The 12,849-nt window shown below is 41.5% G+C and overlaps 1 protein-coding gene across 1 annotated transcript in view; it reads right to left on the bottom strand.

Moving 5' to 3' along the window:
• The window catches only part of AKAP13 (A-kinase anchoring protein 13), a 144,668-nt gene that overhangs the window by 35,491 nt on the left and 96,328 nt on the right, over positions 1–12,849 (bottom strand). Inside the window, exons 11-14 of the mRNA XM_086620560.1 lie at positions 10,980–11,033; positions 7,429–7,491; positions 4,817–5,000; positions 3,561–3,669 (exon numbers count right to left, since the gene is read on the bottom strand). Of these exons, the coding sequence (XP_086476686.1) occupies positions 3,561–3,669; positions 4,817–5,000; positions 7,429–7,491; positions 10,980–11,033 (410 nt within the window). The remainder of the gene's footprint in view (positions 1–3,560; positions 3,670–4,816; positions 5,001–7,428; positions 7,492–10,979; positions 11,034–12,849) is intronic.

The raw sequence follows: 12,849 nt of genomic DNA, 5'->3' as shown, positions 1-12,849 counted from the left end.
CAGTTCTTGCCTGGAAGAAGTCTACCAAACATGGTGCCAAACTCAGCAGCCAGTCTGAGACATCAAATCTCTCGTTATCGGTGGGATAATGACAAGTTCAATCATCTTTTCTCAAACATGTTACTGCTCTGCCTTCTGCTTACTTCAATTTGTGAAGTCATATTTATATTCCAGTACTATGCTCTTTTCCAGGAATCCTTGCTATTTGTTCATGGGCTCATCTGCAAACTTTGCAAATTGAAAGGGTTTACTGTAATTCCTGTTTAAAAATAATTTCTTTTTAAGAGCAGCTCTCACACAGCAGCAGCCTTGCAACAATTCTCTGTAAGTCCAGTCATCTCTGAAAAGATATCTAGGAGCCAGGTAGCCACTCTAAACCGAAATTGCTACACAGCCTCTCATGGGGATGCCAAAGGGCTACACTTCCCAAGCCTTCTCATCATACGACCACAGGCGGAAACCTCTGAGCAGTGACTTGACCAATGTCAGGCTGCTGGATACCCATCGCTCACATGGTACATCAGTGAAAGATGAGCGGGACTGGGCTGGGGAAGTAGCCCCTAGGATAGGTCTGACCTGAGGGTCTTCACACTAAGCATCTACATTAAACACCTCCAGCACATACGTTCAGGCACTTTTAAGCCATTCCACAACACAAATAAATCAATTTGCTTGCACAGCAGGGAAAAGAGGATAAAGACTTTAACAGTTTTAAACATATAAGAGAAAGAAGTAGCAATTATTACTCTCTCTGAGTAGAACATGTCCTTTCAGCTACATACAACGATAATTTTTGTATTGCTGATATCATACCCCAGAACTGAATTCAGAACATAAAAATACTATCCGGGGAATATTCAACGCAATGCAAGCAATGCAAAGCAAAGTCTCCTGAAATCTTCCTTCTGCCATTAGTGATAAATGCCAATCGCCTGAAGGTGATTTGACTAAAATTACGTGTGCACTTTTCCAACACAAGCAGAACAACCCTGCAGGGACCCAACGAAAGGCATTTAAATAGAAGAATTCCTAGCAAGATTCATGCATTAATTTTGTTTAGACTGCCTTTCCAAGGAGTTCTTCTAGAGTCCCAGACCTGAAGAACATGACTAGGCAACACTGCTTGCTTGCTTCTGTAATCTACTGTCTATTTAGACTAAAAGTCAAGGTGAACAATAATACTTTACTGTAAACAGAACCACCTCCTCCAGCACAGTTCAACTCAACTTCCATTTCAGTGATTTTATTTATAGCAGTTCCTGGCTTTATAACAATGCTCTACACTGGAAATTAGCTATTCCAAAGCTGAAAGCAGTCTTCTGAGCACTCCAGCCAACAGCTCTTGTGACCTCCCTCTATAAAACGCTGAAGGAATTTGTTGTGAATGGCCACAGCAGCTCTGGGAACATCTGAGACATCGGATGGAGTGCAGGTCAGAAACTCAGTCTCAGCAACTGCTCCTGCCTCAGTACATATGACAATCAATAGGAAAAATAAGAGAAAGCCCTCTGTATGTTTATTCATTTGGATTTAGTTTTCGAGGCTTTTGTGCAAAACATGTTGCTTCCTTCCCATTCAGACACGTTTGCAGGGATGACAGAATTTCTTTTTTAAGCATCTTCCACAAAATTATGCAAGTGGAATGAAGAATTAAAGTTTTCCTAGAATTCACCTCCATGAAATCAAGGATTTATTCTTGCATAACTCTGAAGTATTCTGCTGCAATAATGTGAATGTCAAACCTGGGTGACACAAGGCAGTTTATACGCTGAGACCTTCTTGCAAAAGGCACTAAGCTGCTTCACGTGTACTTAGGGCCACAACTCAAGTAACACTATTCCTCTTTCAAAGTGAGGAAGAATGAAGTGATTTACTGAAGTTTCCGAAGTCAGGGAAGCGTCAGAGTTGGGAAGAGAATCTGTGACCTTAACTTTCAAGGTGAGCAACCCTTTTGGATGCTCACATCAACCACCTCCAACGCATCCATTTCCAGAAACCACCTCCCTACAAATATGAGGCCCTTCCCAGGTGTCACAAACTAACGACTGAGAAAATAAAGCACACAGAAGTGTTAGTCATTTTTAACTCCAGTGTCCAAAATTCACGTCCACCTCAGAGCAGAAGACTGACCCTGCTGTTTCTTCCACAGCCCCTCCAGATCACTTACTGTGTCCTCTCTTTTCCTTCTAGGCCGACTCTAGAAGAAGACACGATAATCAAACCTGCCTACCACCAGTTCGGGCCTTGATGGCATTTTTAACGTGGGTCGTAAGACAGAGGAGAGCAGAAAGGCAGCGAGTTGTCCGACTCCACGATGGAGGCACAACCGCCCCGCTGTGGGGCTGGGGGAAAGTCGCGAGGGAGAGGGAGACGGCACCTCGGCCGGCCCGGCCCTCCCAGCCACCAGGGGCATGTTTTCTGGGAGCTGCTGAGTTATTTATGGGGTTTGGCTGGACACTGCACGCTACGCCAAAAAATTGGTTGCTTCAGAAAAGGTAACGCAGGCCTTCAGCCCTGGAAGGAGAGAGTGCGCCATCACCCAGAGCGAGAGCCGGTCTGCCCGTGGCTGACCAACAGTTTGGGCACTGCTGCTGGAGGACACGTCCGTTCGGCCACGTGCTCATTCATCATGTAGTAACGATGGTGAAGAACTTAAAAATGTCTCCTACAAGGCACGACCTCTGTGAGCTGCCTCCAGCAAGCCTAGATGAATAAACACCCTCCTTTAAAGCACCTTTCCCTTGCTCTGCTTTGCAAGGAAGCAGCACGTTAATAAAGAGGAAAAGATCAGAGACCATTACTAATTGACAGCGTGATCTAAAATGTCAATACAGTTTCTAGTTGGCAATTAATAAAATGGAAACATGTGTAACAAGGCCCTTCCTAAGCACATCCAGCTGCAGCCTTTTGAACGACATTTTCCGCTGAAAGAATCAATTCAGTCAAGTTGCAAAATTAAGTGCTCGTTATCGCTTCAATTAAGCTAAACTGAAAAATTTCACTTAATCATCTTCTATTCTTTTCTTCAGGAATGAGATTCAATAAATTACAACCAAATGCCCCAAAACATTTAACTTAAAATAAATAGAAACAAACTTCCCCAAGGAGACCAAGACACAGATTCTCAAGTTTCCATATATCAACTTTCAAAAAATCTAGAAGTAGGAAAAGAAGACCTCAAGTGGAATTTACCTCCACATCAAAGGAAGAAATTCTGAAAGTATGTAAAATGCAAATTTTCTTTTTAAATAACAAACTTAAAAAGTAAATAGTTTTTGTACCAGTAGTCTAATTAAAATTAAGAAAAAAAAAAAAAAAGGAAACGAAACCCAACAGAACTGTAAATACCAGGGATATGCTGGGAAGAACAAAATATGGATCTAAACTTAACATGTTCTGCCTTTCCACCCCCAATTTCATGCAGCAGTGAAACATATATTTTACATAATAAGGAAAGCAAGAGCAGGTGCTAGCAAATTCTGCCTTGGGAAGGTAGCAAGAAATACTTCATAATACAGATGACAGAACAGATAGGGATAAAGAAAAATTGCGTTACTCACTGTCCAGCACTGGTTTACTAATTGACATTAGAGACATAGATTTGGTCAGTGGAGATGAAACGGCAGAAGAACAGAAATTAAATCCTTGCGGCTGTGATGTTTGATGCATCTGCAGAACAGAAAATAACCACACTGAGCAAATATGTCAAGCATGACAGCACTGTCAACTGCAGATCACAGTTCAGCGCTCACGATTACTGAAATTCTCACTTTACATTTCACACAGGTGAAATGTAACATTTTGGTTTGCCTTTTAAGTGGAAGACAACTAATTATGCACCAGAGAGACCCTGGCTGCTTGATTTTCTTGCAAGATATTACAAGATGGATACAGTTAATTGTCTGATCTCCACTGAAATTACTGCTGTGATTCCAACTCCTCAACATAAGTAGACCGTGGTTCAACATGGTAAAAAAATCTGACGCTTGGCAGTGTGTTCCACAAAAATGCCATTCCTCAAAGCAAGAGAAGACACGAGTGTCTCGACATAACAGCTATTACAGGCCAGATCTTGTAAGACCCGTTTACTGCCTTGATGTATGGCAGCGACTCTACGATGTAAACAGACTGGCTGGCTAATGATTCAGGCAGAAACCCAGAAAATACTATGGCTGAAACTTCAAACTCAGAAATCCAGGGTATTTATAGTATTTAAGACTGTAATTGCATCTTTAATAAAAATAAGCAGAGACTCTCATAATATTGTGGCCCATCTGTCCTTAATAGCCATCATAGACTTCCGCTCTAGAGAGATCAATCTAGATTTTCTTAATGTGCAATTAACATTTTGCTTCACTGTTGCTTATAATAACGGGCCTTTTGATTCTGGCTACGCCTATGAGAAAAAAAAACAACTTTATTTTCTTCCTACAATATGAAAATAAATCTGAAAATTTTAACAGATAAATTACTACTTAGAACCTGTGCGAATTTCAAATCTGCAAAAGGCAGCATAAGCATTAATTGTGGAAGCCTCACAACACCTGCAACTGATAGTATCACTATATCCATAACAAAAAGTTAGTAACTTTTCCATTATTACTCACGCAATCAGTGGAAGAAAACTGGAAAATTTCTTGTTCTCTCCTGTAAGACTTCACCCATCAACCACACTGCCCCAGAGAACGAAGCAGCAAAGTTTAATATTACATATACAGGGTGGAAGCCTTCACAGTGAAACTGTCTCTTGGGAAAATTACTTCAAAACATCAACGTAGCATTTTCTAGAAATCTAACAATAGTTGGACAGCTTTACCTGGTGATTGTAGTCTCTGATTTCCCCTTGCTCAAGTTCTTCAGTGAGCAAGACCAGGGATCCGCACTGATTGCTGGCAAGTCGACTCCCTCTGAGGTCTTTGGAACTCAGAGAAGAAGCCTCCAGGTTTGTAGAGGGCTTCTTGTTCTCACCAGAGTCTCCAGAAAGGCCTTCTAGGCTGTAACTGAAGAGAAACCATGGAGGTTAGATCCTGACAAACTCTTAGGGACCGATGTCTTTCAGCACACAGCACCTTCAAGTGTAGAAGACAACGTGGTCACTAACTGAACTGTGCAGAGAAAAGCTGATGTGATTTCCTCAGCATGCTACTTCTCAACAACCACGTGCAGACAGCAGTGGAGGGATTTCTGTTTTCTTCATAACAAATACAGCAGCATCTTCGTGTCTCTAGTGAGACACAGTAGCTGCTTGGAAACGAGCCTTCAAACTCCTGGTCAATGGGCCTTCCCATTGTTGTGGGAATTTTTTCTCCTTCTTGAATGGTATACAGGAAAATCTAGAAACACCTATTCTAAAGATTTTGATATTTCTGCATATTCTCTTTGTTGGCTTTTTACTAGGTTCTGCCTGGGAGCAAAGCTACCCAAATCAAACTACCTTGTCTGGCATGGTACTGACTGTCCTGGACCACCACCCCTCCCAGCAGCCACAAAATCAGCTCTGGGCTGCACATAATTCTGTCTGCAGACACATACTCTGAATCTATTTAGCACCTACCACTGCACAAAGCTTTGGCACTGATAATGTCCTTCTTTCTGCAAAAGCTGGTTTCTTGTTTTCCTTTTCTCTCTGCTTTTTTTTTGATTCAATAAATGTTGTCTCCATCAGCCAATCATTCCTATTTTATCATTTGCTGAGGAAGCTAGGTCTGTCCAATGGAGCCAGACATAATCACTCGAAGCTAAACAAAATACCAAACTTTTGCTTGCAGAATTGATAGTAATAAAAGGTTTGGTCAATCTCTGTAGAGGCAGCTGCTGAGAGACAAGTGACCTCTACAGAAAAAAGCTAATACACTCTCTTCTCACCTATACGAAACAGGCCCTCTTTCACATGTGACTATTTCCACCTGATATATCCTGGCCCCGACATTCTGCTTCTGACTCTCCTGCTCCTGGTGCCCAAGCATCCATAAACCCACTGCAGTGCCAGTTTGGGTTAATGTGCAAGCTTTACGGATTCACCTCCTGGTACACTTGCACAACTTTGTGGCTAATGTTTGACTTTATGTACACAAAGTCCTGCTAGCTTGAAGCACGGCCTGCCTTGGACACATATCCCAACGTGAGGCTAATCACGACATCTAAGCGGCCAACAAGCTAACATGTAAGCAAATGAAAGAGAAAACACTATAGATTGTACAGATTATTTAAACAATGAGAGGACCTTTAAATTCAGGTAGACTTGCAAAGCAGTGATTAAAGTTCTGCATTCCTTTAGAAACATTAAGTGGCTGATAAATACGCATTTTCAAAGCAAAAATCGTAATAAGCCTTAAATAAAACTCAGTTAATTTTTTTAAGGCTTTTTTCATGTTAGTTAATGAGAAAGAAGACTGATTGAGGCATTTACAATTTAATCTGCCTTAGGAAGACCTTAACATCAATGTGTATCAATAGCAGGCACTATAAAGTTTATTCTAAAATATTTGCAAAGAAAAATGAATCTCATTACTACTGATTATTTAGAGCTGAGGAATATATTTTTCTTGTATCCCAAAGGGATAACAATGACTTTATATAGTACAGAGCAAAAATCATGTCATTCATTGTAACACAAACAGCTCAAACCTGTAAGTATTAGATAGTCCATTAAATACTCATCAGTTGGTAATACTGGTCTGTAATTGTTGGTTGGGGTATAGAGACCAAATGTAATTAAGTCTGCAACAGGAAGGACAGACTGACTTCTTTCTCAATGTCCAGCCTTCAAAAGTTGTTTAAGAGCTCTACCCACAACCAGCAAGAATGGCCAGAAAAAATCATAAGCTATAAAATCTGGGAGACTGGCTTCCAGCTATGCTAATATGTAATATCAGGTAAAGATCCGATCTGCAAACATCAATCTTAACTCTGGGACTTTCTACAGAAGATGCAAGATTTAAATGCCTGGGAAATTTTTATCTGTGGCTATCGGACTAGATTTTCATGGGAAGTATTACGTGATTAGACTTTCTGAAGAACAAAGTAGATCTTTCAATTTACAAAGAGCAAGCCTGTATGAACTTCAACACTTTATGAGATCTGTCCAGAACAAACCAGCACTGAATCACATTAGGTCTCTTTTTGATTCTCTGGCTGTCACAATTATTGTTATGAATGTTGCTGCGGAAAAACCATCCCAGAATAGAGCAGCTCAAACCAACAGTGCAGCTTCTTTAACACCTGAGGCCAATGTAAAGCAGCCACCACCTCCACCTGCACCCCAGTTCTGAAGACCCATTCCCAAAACTCATTGCTGAAAAAGCAGATGAAGCAAACACGTGCACGCTTCAGCCATTGCAGCAGCGGAAAAGGCGAAGCACGAAAAGCTGACGACAGTGTTTGCAGTGCTCCTTCACTGCTGCTGCTGCACGTTTATTTATACTGTACCTTCTACAAGTAAAGTCAGGACCCATGGCAATGAACTGTACACCAGAGGGACACCAGCTCAAACTAGGAACATCAAAAGAGGCAAAGAAAGGAAAAGGGCTGTGATTATTGGATTGTTACAGAACAGGGGAATGTTAAAAGATTCTCACTCTTGCATAGCTTAAAAAAAACCCTAAACAAACAAACTCAGAAATAATGCAGTAGCTAATATGTATTTCTGGGTGCCAGATCACAGCAGAGTGCCTCAAGTGACTGAGGTTACCACCAAACAGGTAGTAGGACAGCCCACACGCTTCCCCCAAACCGATCCCATTACCGAGTACACAACATAATGGAAAAACTGCTCCTTGTGGGGAGAGAAGTTTTGGGGGAAAACAAGGCTGAAACACACCAAAGCCAATTTTGCATAAGTAATCACACACAGCCGTTGTGTTAGTAACGATTAGTATTTTTCTGGTACCTCTCATCCCCAAATCAGAAAAAGAACTCCTTACAGATATTTAATCGCTTCAGTCCCCTCCATACAAGTATTAACAACCTCAGGCTACACTTGGGAAAAATAAGGAGAGAGTTACATTCTTAAATGCTGCACGGTACATCAGTGATACAGGCTGGAAGAAAGAAACAGGCTCGTCTTACTATTAACTTGGGATTAAATCAAGAGTCCTTCAAATAGTACTTTGACTAGAAAACCTTTCAGCTCCCACAGCCCAAAAGAGTCCCAAGTTGCATCATGAAAGACATAAGAAATGCAAAGACAGAATGAAAATATTTCAGTTGTCACTTTAAATACTGCTTTTGTTAATTTTTTCTCTGTCAGCTCATGACCCTATTGCAGGTTTTGCAGACAGAGAGAAATCAATCTTCTTGTCAGCTATGATGTATAAAAGACCCCTAAATCCTGGAAAAGCTGTCCAGGAAACATACATCTTCTGAAGGGAATTATGCACCAGCAGAGATCTGCCAGAGCAGCACTGCACAAGTCCTGCTCTCAGTCCCTGGCCTGTGATCCACACAAGGATAGGACATGGCCACAACACGCCTTGCTCCCAGCCAGGAGCCTAAAAAAAAGGGCAAAACTAGTCTAAGCATCCCTGGGCCAGGATGTGTGAGCATAAAAAACCTCAGAGAGCACAAAGGAAGGTTTAAAGCCACTGACTGCATGAGATGATGGCAGTCCTCATATAGTTTCCACACACAGTACAACACCGGAAACATTCAGGAAGGCTTTGATGGTGTTCAGTGGTGAAGTTCAGATAATCGTTATCTGCTTTATTAAGGATGCTAATTGGGCAAGGATACACTTGAAGTATCTGTGCTTTGCACTCCAAAGCTCCAGGTGCGCTTCACCAGTAGCTCTCAGCAGAGGACCATGAGCACTCTTCATGAAGATGTACTTTCCTATAACATGCCAATATTTCCAAGTACTTTATCACCCAACTAAACCATGGTGGCAGATGTAAGCATTAGCAAGGGATGGGGGACTAAATCCTTGCTTGAGATCATAAAAGAACCAAGTCCTGGCCACAGTAAACCCATCTCCATCATACATCTCAGCCTGCACTCTCAGGCTTGGGTTCAGTCCCTCAACAGGTCGGTAAAACTTGCCCAGCAGAAAGTAGGTGGAGCCTAAGAAAGTATCCCAAGGCAGATATCATACATCTCTCCTTGCTTTCCCCAGCTATCTGCTTGTGGCACCAAGACTACTGGGCTTGGTGGACCTTTGGAGCTATGCTTATGTTGACTTGTTTGCAAAAGTCAGGAATTCTTGTGTGGTCACTTTTGAATGGAAGGAGAGAGGATATTCCTTGTTAAAGAAATGATGCAACATTTACACTAGATAGTGCACTTCAAAAAGTGCCTCTATTCCTGACCATTGCCATATTATAGTGACAATCCTGAATGTTGAAACTGCAGGACAGAGAGGCAGAAAAGAGGAGGGAAGGAAGAAAAGGAGTCATGCATATATGTAGGAGGAAGTCTGGAAGTGGTGGAAGGTCTGAGAGAAGGATAAAGACCTCTTGGCAAGGGCTGTGGAAAGCAGAGTCTTACAGAATTACAATCCTGCTGGGAAGTCACCCACGATCTGCTGGCAACACCATAAAAACACAAACAAGACCAACACGCAGCGTGCAAAATCCCTTTACAGAAGATGACTTGGGGAGGGGGGAAGGGCTATTATATACATCAGACTTGTGGGAGAGCATAAATGGCTGGAATTCGTTTCAGTCCGTCTCTCTGCAAATAGGGGTAGAGAGGATGATACAAATATGGTTGGGAGGCCAGAAAAAAAATTAGATAGTGCTTATGAAAGGATTACCACAACAGGTTGCCTATTTGAGACATTTTCTTTACTCCGCACGTAAAGCTCAGTGTTTCAGGATATTATGACTCAACACTAACACGGCTCCTACACAGGAGCCTTAACAGACAACGGGTAAAGAGATGTTCATTTGCATGAGGTGAGGAGAGGAGCGCTGCACTTCTTCCTCCAGAGCGCAGAGTGATGCAAATAAAGTGGCTTGGTAGAAGTAAAAAAGCAAGTTCTTTCTGTGCTTTTTTTAAAAAAAAATATTCTTTTTTAACAGTCCTCTCCTGAACTGTAAAGCACTGCTCATATGGCTTTATTTATGCTGATGTATGGTAAGGCATGCTGACTTTTTTTGGTAATAACATCATAGTAACAATGGTCTATATGTGGAAATACAGTAGTTTCTTTACACACACACATATGTAACCCCATCCATTCCAAGGGAAGCGAAATCCTCAGTTATCCTGCCACTGGAGGAGGGGCAGCAGGCTGTGGGAGATGAGAAGAGGTTGAACCACTGAAGGGGAGAGGTTAAACTTCTCTCTTTTTTTTAGCCTAAAAGCGTGTAAGTGTGGACAGCTCACATCTGCTATGTCACAAATTAAGTGCCCTGTTTTATACGTTAATAGACAGCACAAAGGTTACATGAGTGAAAATGCGTATCTGCATGACGGACGAGGAACTGAAAGTTTGCTATACAGAAGGAGAAAACCATACATGGAAGTAAAGAAAAAAAACCCCTTATTTTCTATTTTTTAGGAAGATGGTTTTTAAAAAAAAGCAAAAAAGCAAAATTAAAGCCATTTAATTCAGCCAGCTGCAGATCAGCAGAGTGTTCTCCAACTCTGAGATCGTTTCTGATGCATCCCCTCCCCAGGTGCCCCTCCTGCAGGTCTCAGCAGGAGTTTCTGACGTGCTTTAAATCCAAATTACGCACACGCTCTCAGGTAAACAATTATTTGAATACAACTCCAAATTTTACGCATGGCAAAGGCCAACAAAACGGTATCTAAGCCTTCTCCAAGTTATTTACATACTGTCCTGGAGAAAACGGCTCTAGCCTGTGCTCTGTGGGTCAGAAAAACTGCCCTGGGTCAGACTGGAGAGGGAAAGCAGCCAAGTGGGATGCACAGCTCTAGCGCCAACGCTTCAAGAGGTACTACAGGTTTACTAACAGGACAGTATAGAGTTAGTAGACACTCAAACGCAAAATGGTTAGTCACATTAGTTGGCTTTGTACCTTCTCCTATGAATGGGAGGCTTCTTTATACCATCCCCCAGAACTCGCATTGAACTGAAAATGAATCATGGAGAGTGGTCAGCAGCTTGAACGGAAAAAAATGAACAAGTAGCAGCTGAAGGAATAATATCCCCAACACATGAACAACAGAGGGAATGGACACACAAAGAAAAGACAAAATTAAATACTAAAGGAATAATGAGTCTCTCTTTTCCTCCTCTCTCCTTCTTTTACAAATAAATCCGGGTTTGGGTGGGATTTTTTTGTACAGAAAGAAGGTTTCGCTGGTACTGACCACGTTACAACTTAGCTGCTGCCAAAGCCAGGACAGCTTGAAGTTTAGATAAGGACAAACTATTTGACAGAAGCTGTTAGCAACAGTGATTAGCACCAGCTCCAGTTTTGCAGTGCTTAATCCATCAGTGAAAATGCCGGCGTTTCTTTCCTCGGACCCGAATGTCAAAAACATTGCATCATTGTTGAAAGACAGGCATTTCAAATCCGCTATGAAAGTCTGGAATTAACCGAAGGATGAACATCCTTTTGTGGCAGCCTTGTTAGTTGGGGTTTTTCTTTGTATTTTTAATAGCAGAATGTAGACATGAGGATTATCCATGAAATGCATTGAGGAGAGAGGGGAAGCAGAGGGGAACTGAGCACACTTTCACATTTTATTGAAGACGATTACATCTTTTCTGATCTTTTCTATTAACAAACTTTTACGCTCATCCTCTCTTACAAGCAGAAAATAAGTAAAGCTGGAAAAGACTAAATCCTACAAAAGACTGTTTTTTTTTTTCTATAGGCTCCTTGGGTCCTGCATCAGCAGCTCTTTTTAAGCTTGACTTTGCTACCTCTGCCATCGAGGGAAAGACTATTTTTGGTGTGGATGGGGGCCAGACCAGGCTGGGAGCCCTTTGCTGGGACAAGAGGCACCTCTTACAGCTCAGCTGACTGTGCACTCTGCCACTTCATTCCTCTTCCAGGCTGCGCGGCCCAGTTACAATCCTTAGGATGGTTTTGGTAGCAATTACACTTTATTTGGTTAATTTTCTGCTCATTTAGAGAGTGCAACCTGCTTACCTATGGAGTAAAGAAGTGCCACAGATGTCCAGAGGAGGAGAGGAAGCATGGACAAGGGGGAATGGGAGCAGCACAGACCTTAGTTAAAACTTGTGCTTCATGTTACTTCACTTCAAAGGTTTGCAAAAGTCAAGTTACAATGAGGGCTTTTCCCCTTTAAGTGGAAAAGCATCTAGTGCATGTGAAATAAATGAATAAGCAAACACCCCAAATTTAACTGATTTGTATGAAAGTCACTTGTTAGGGCTTCACTTCCTCAGTATTTGTTGTTGCTCTCTAAGCAACCAGGATGTCAACATCGCAACAGCCACGTATGAAAAGAACAAAGAAGAAAGAAAAAAAGAAAACAACCCTAAATACTTCAAATTCTTTTGTAACAGAAACATAAAACCAAACCAGCAGCAAACACCCACCCAGCTTCTCTTTTTTAATTAACCTATGTGACAGCTGTCCTTATGTAGCAGCAGCTGTATCTAAGAACATACGAGAATAATTACAGTTCCTTTAACTCAAATTTTCTTACATTTACAACAAATGTACTTTCCCATATCAGAAACAGCCTCTAAAGTCTGACGCAGGAGAATTTAACCCCATCTGTTAAGTGTTAGCAGTAATTGCCAGCTATGAAGTTTACTATCCTCAGAAATCCTTACATAACAGGTCCTACACTTAAAAATAAATCTCTCTAAATGAGTTTATGAGCTTATGGACTCATTCTGTCATAAAGTTGCATGCATACCTTATGCTGACTCTTTGTAGCTTTAAAAAGATAGGTATTACTCAATTT

The sequence above is a fragment of the Tauraco erythrolophus genome, chromosome 14 (genome assembly GCF_009769465.1).
Source record: "Tauraco erythrolophus isolate bTauEry1 chromosome 14, bTauEry1.pri, whole genome shotgun sequence".
Lineage (NCBI taxonomy): Eukaryota > Metazoa > Chordata > Aves > Musophagiformes > Musophagidae > Tauraco > Tauraco erythrolophus.
The sequence above is the reverse complement of the archived record's forward strand: the minus strand, read 5'-3'. Positions and strand labels throughout refer to the sequence as shown.